The 874-nt window shown below is 55.0% G+C and overlaps 1 protein-coding gene across 5 annotated transcripts in view; it reads left to right on the plus strand.

Annotated features, from left to right (window-relative positions):
• The window catches only part of ttc7a (tetratricopeptide repeat domain 7A), a 29,304-nt gene that overhangs the window by 5,612 nt on the left and 22,818 nt on the right, over window positions 1-874 (plus strand). For all 5 annotated transcript variants that reach the window (XM_037973572.1, XM_037973576.1, XM_037973575.1 and 2 more), the window contains 2 exons: window positions 204-334; window positions 565-689. In XM_037973572.1, coding sequence (XP_037829500.1) covers window positions 204-334; window positions 565-689 — 256 coding nt within the window. The remainder of the gene's footprint in view (window positions 1-203; window positions 335-564; window positions 690-874) is intronic.

Below are 874 nucleotides of genomic sequence, written 5' to 3' on the forward strand. Positions count from 1 at the left end.
CACAGGAAGGACTCGGGCCACAGGAAGGACTCGGGTCACAGGAAGGACTCGGGCCACAGGAAGGACTCGGGTCACAGGAAGGACTCGGGCCACAGGAAGGACTCGCTCACTTGTCTTTAAACTCAGCTCTGTTTTTTAAAGCTATCACAAGTCTTTTCCCTGTTGGTTCCTGACCTGCTGACCCTGGTCTCGCCGTGTTTCAGGTCTGTCTCTGGACCATCAGACGGTGTCCTCCGTGTCCCGTGTCCGTCTGTCAGAGCGGGAGGAGGAGAGTCTGTCCTGTTTCCTCAGAGCGTGTGACGCCGCTCTGTCCTACCTGCAGGAGCTCGATAAGGTGGCTTTCCAGAAATGCAGCGTGCACGTGATGTGCACGTGTGTTCTAATGAGTGTTCCTGTAAAGTCCAGATGTCTTCACAGGAGACGTCTAATCCAGTTTCCTGCAGAGGAGTCTGCTGCACTGCGTCCATCTCAGTTTATTTGTCCTGATCAGTGTTTCAGCTTCATTTCTCCTTCTTTACTGCAGAGATGTCCTGTCACGTTTTCGTCTCTTCGTTTTGTCCTCAGATGGTGACAACACCTCACGCCAAAACAGCCAAACCCAGTTCAGCTGCTTCAGCCGTCGACGTGGACCTCGGCTACTTCCTGCAGGCTGCGCTGCAGAGCGCCTACCTGTGTCTTCTGCACAGAGGGTGAGGACAGTGAGAGACGGGGGGGAGGACAGTGAGAGATGGGAGGGAGGACAGTAAGACGGGGGGAGGACAGTGAGACACGGAGGGAGGAGGAGGGGCAGTAAGACACAAACAGTCTACTTCTGTGGCAGGTGGAGGTTCTTCTGTGGCAGGTGGAGGTTCTTCTGTGGCAGGTGGAGGTTCTT

This window comes from Kryptolebias marmoratus, linkage group LG22 (genome assembly GCF_001649575.2).
Source record: "Kryptolebias marmoratus isolate JLee-2015 linkage group LG22, ASM164957v2, whole genome shotgun sequence".
Lineage (NCBI taxonomy): Eukaryota > Metazoa > Chordata > Actinopteri > Cyprinodontiformes > Rivulidae > Kryptolebias > Kryptolebias marmoratus.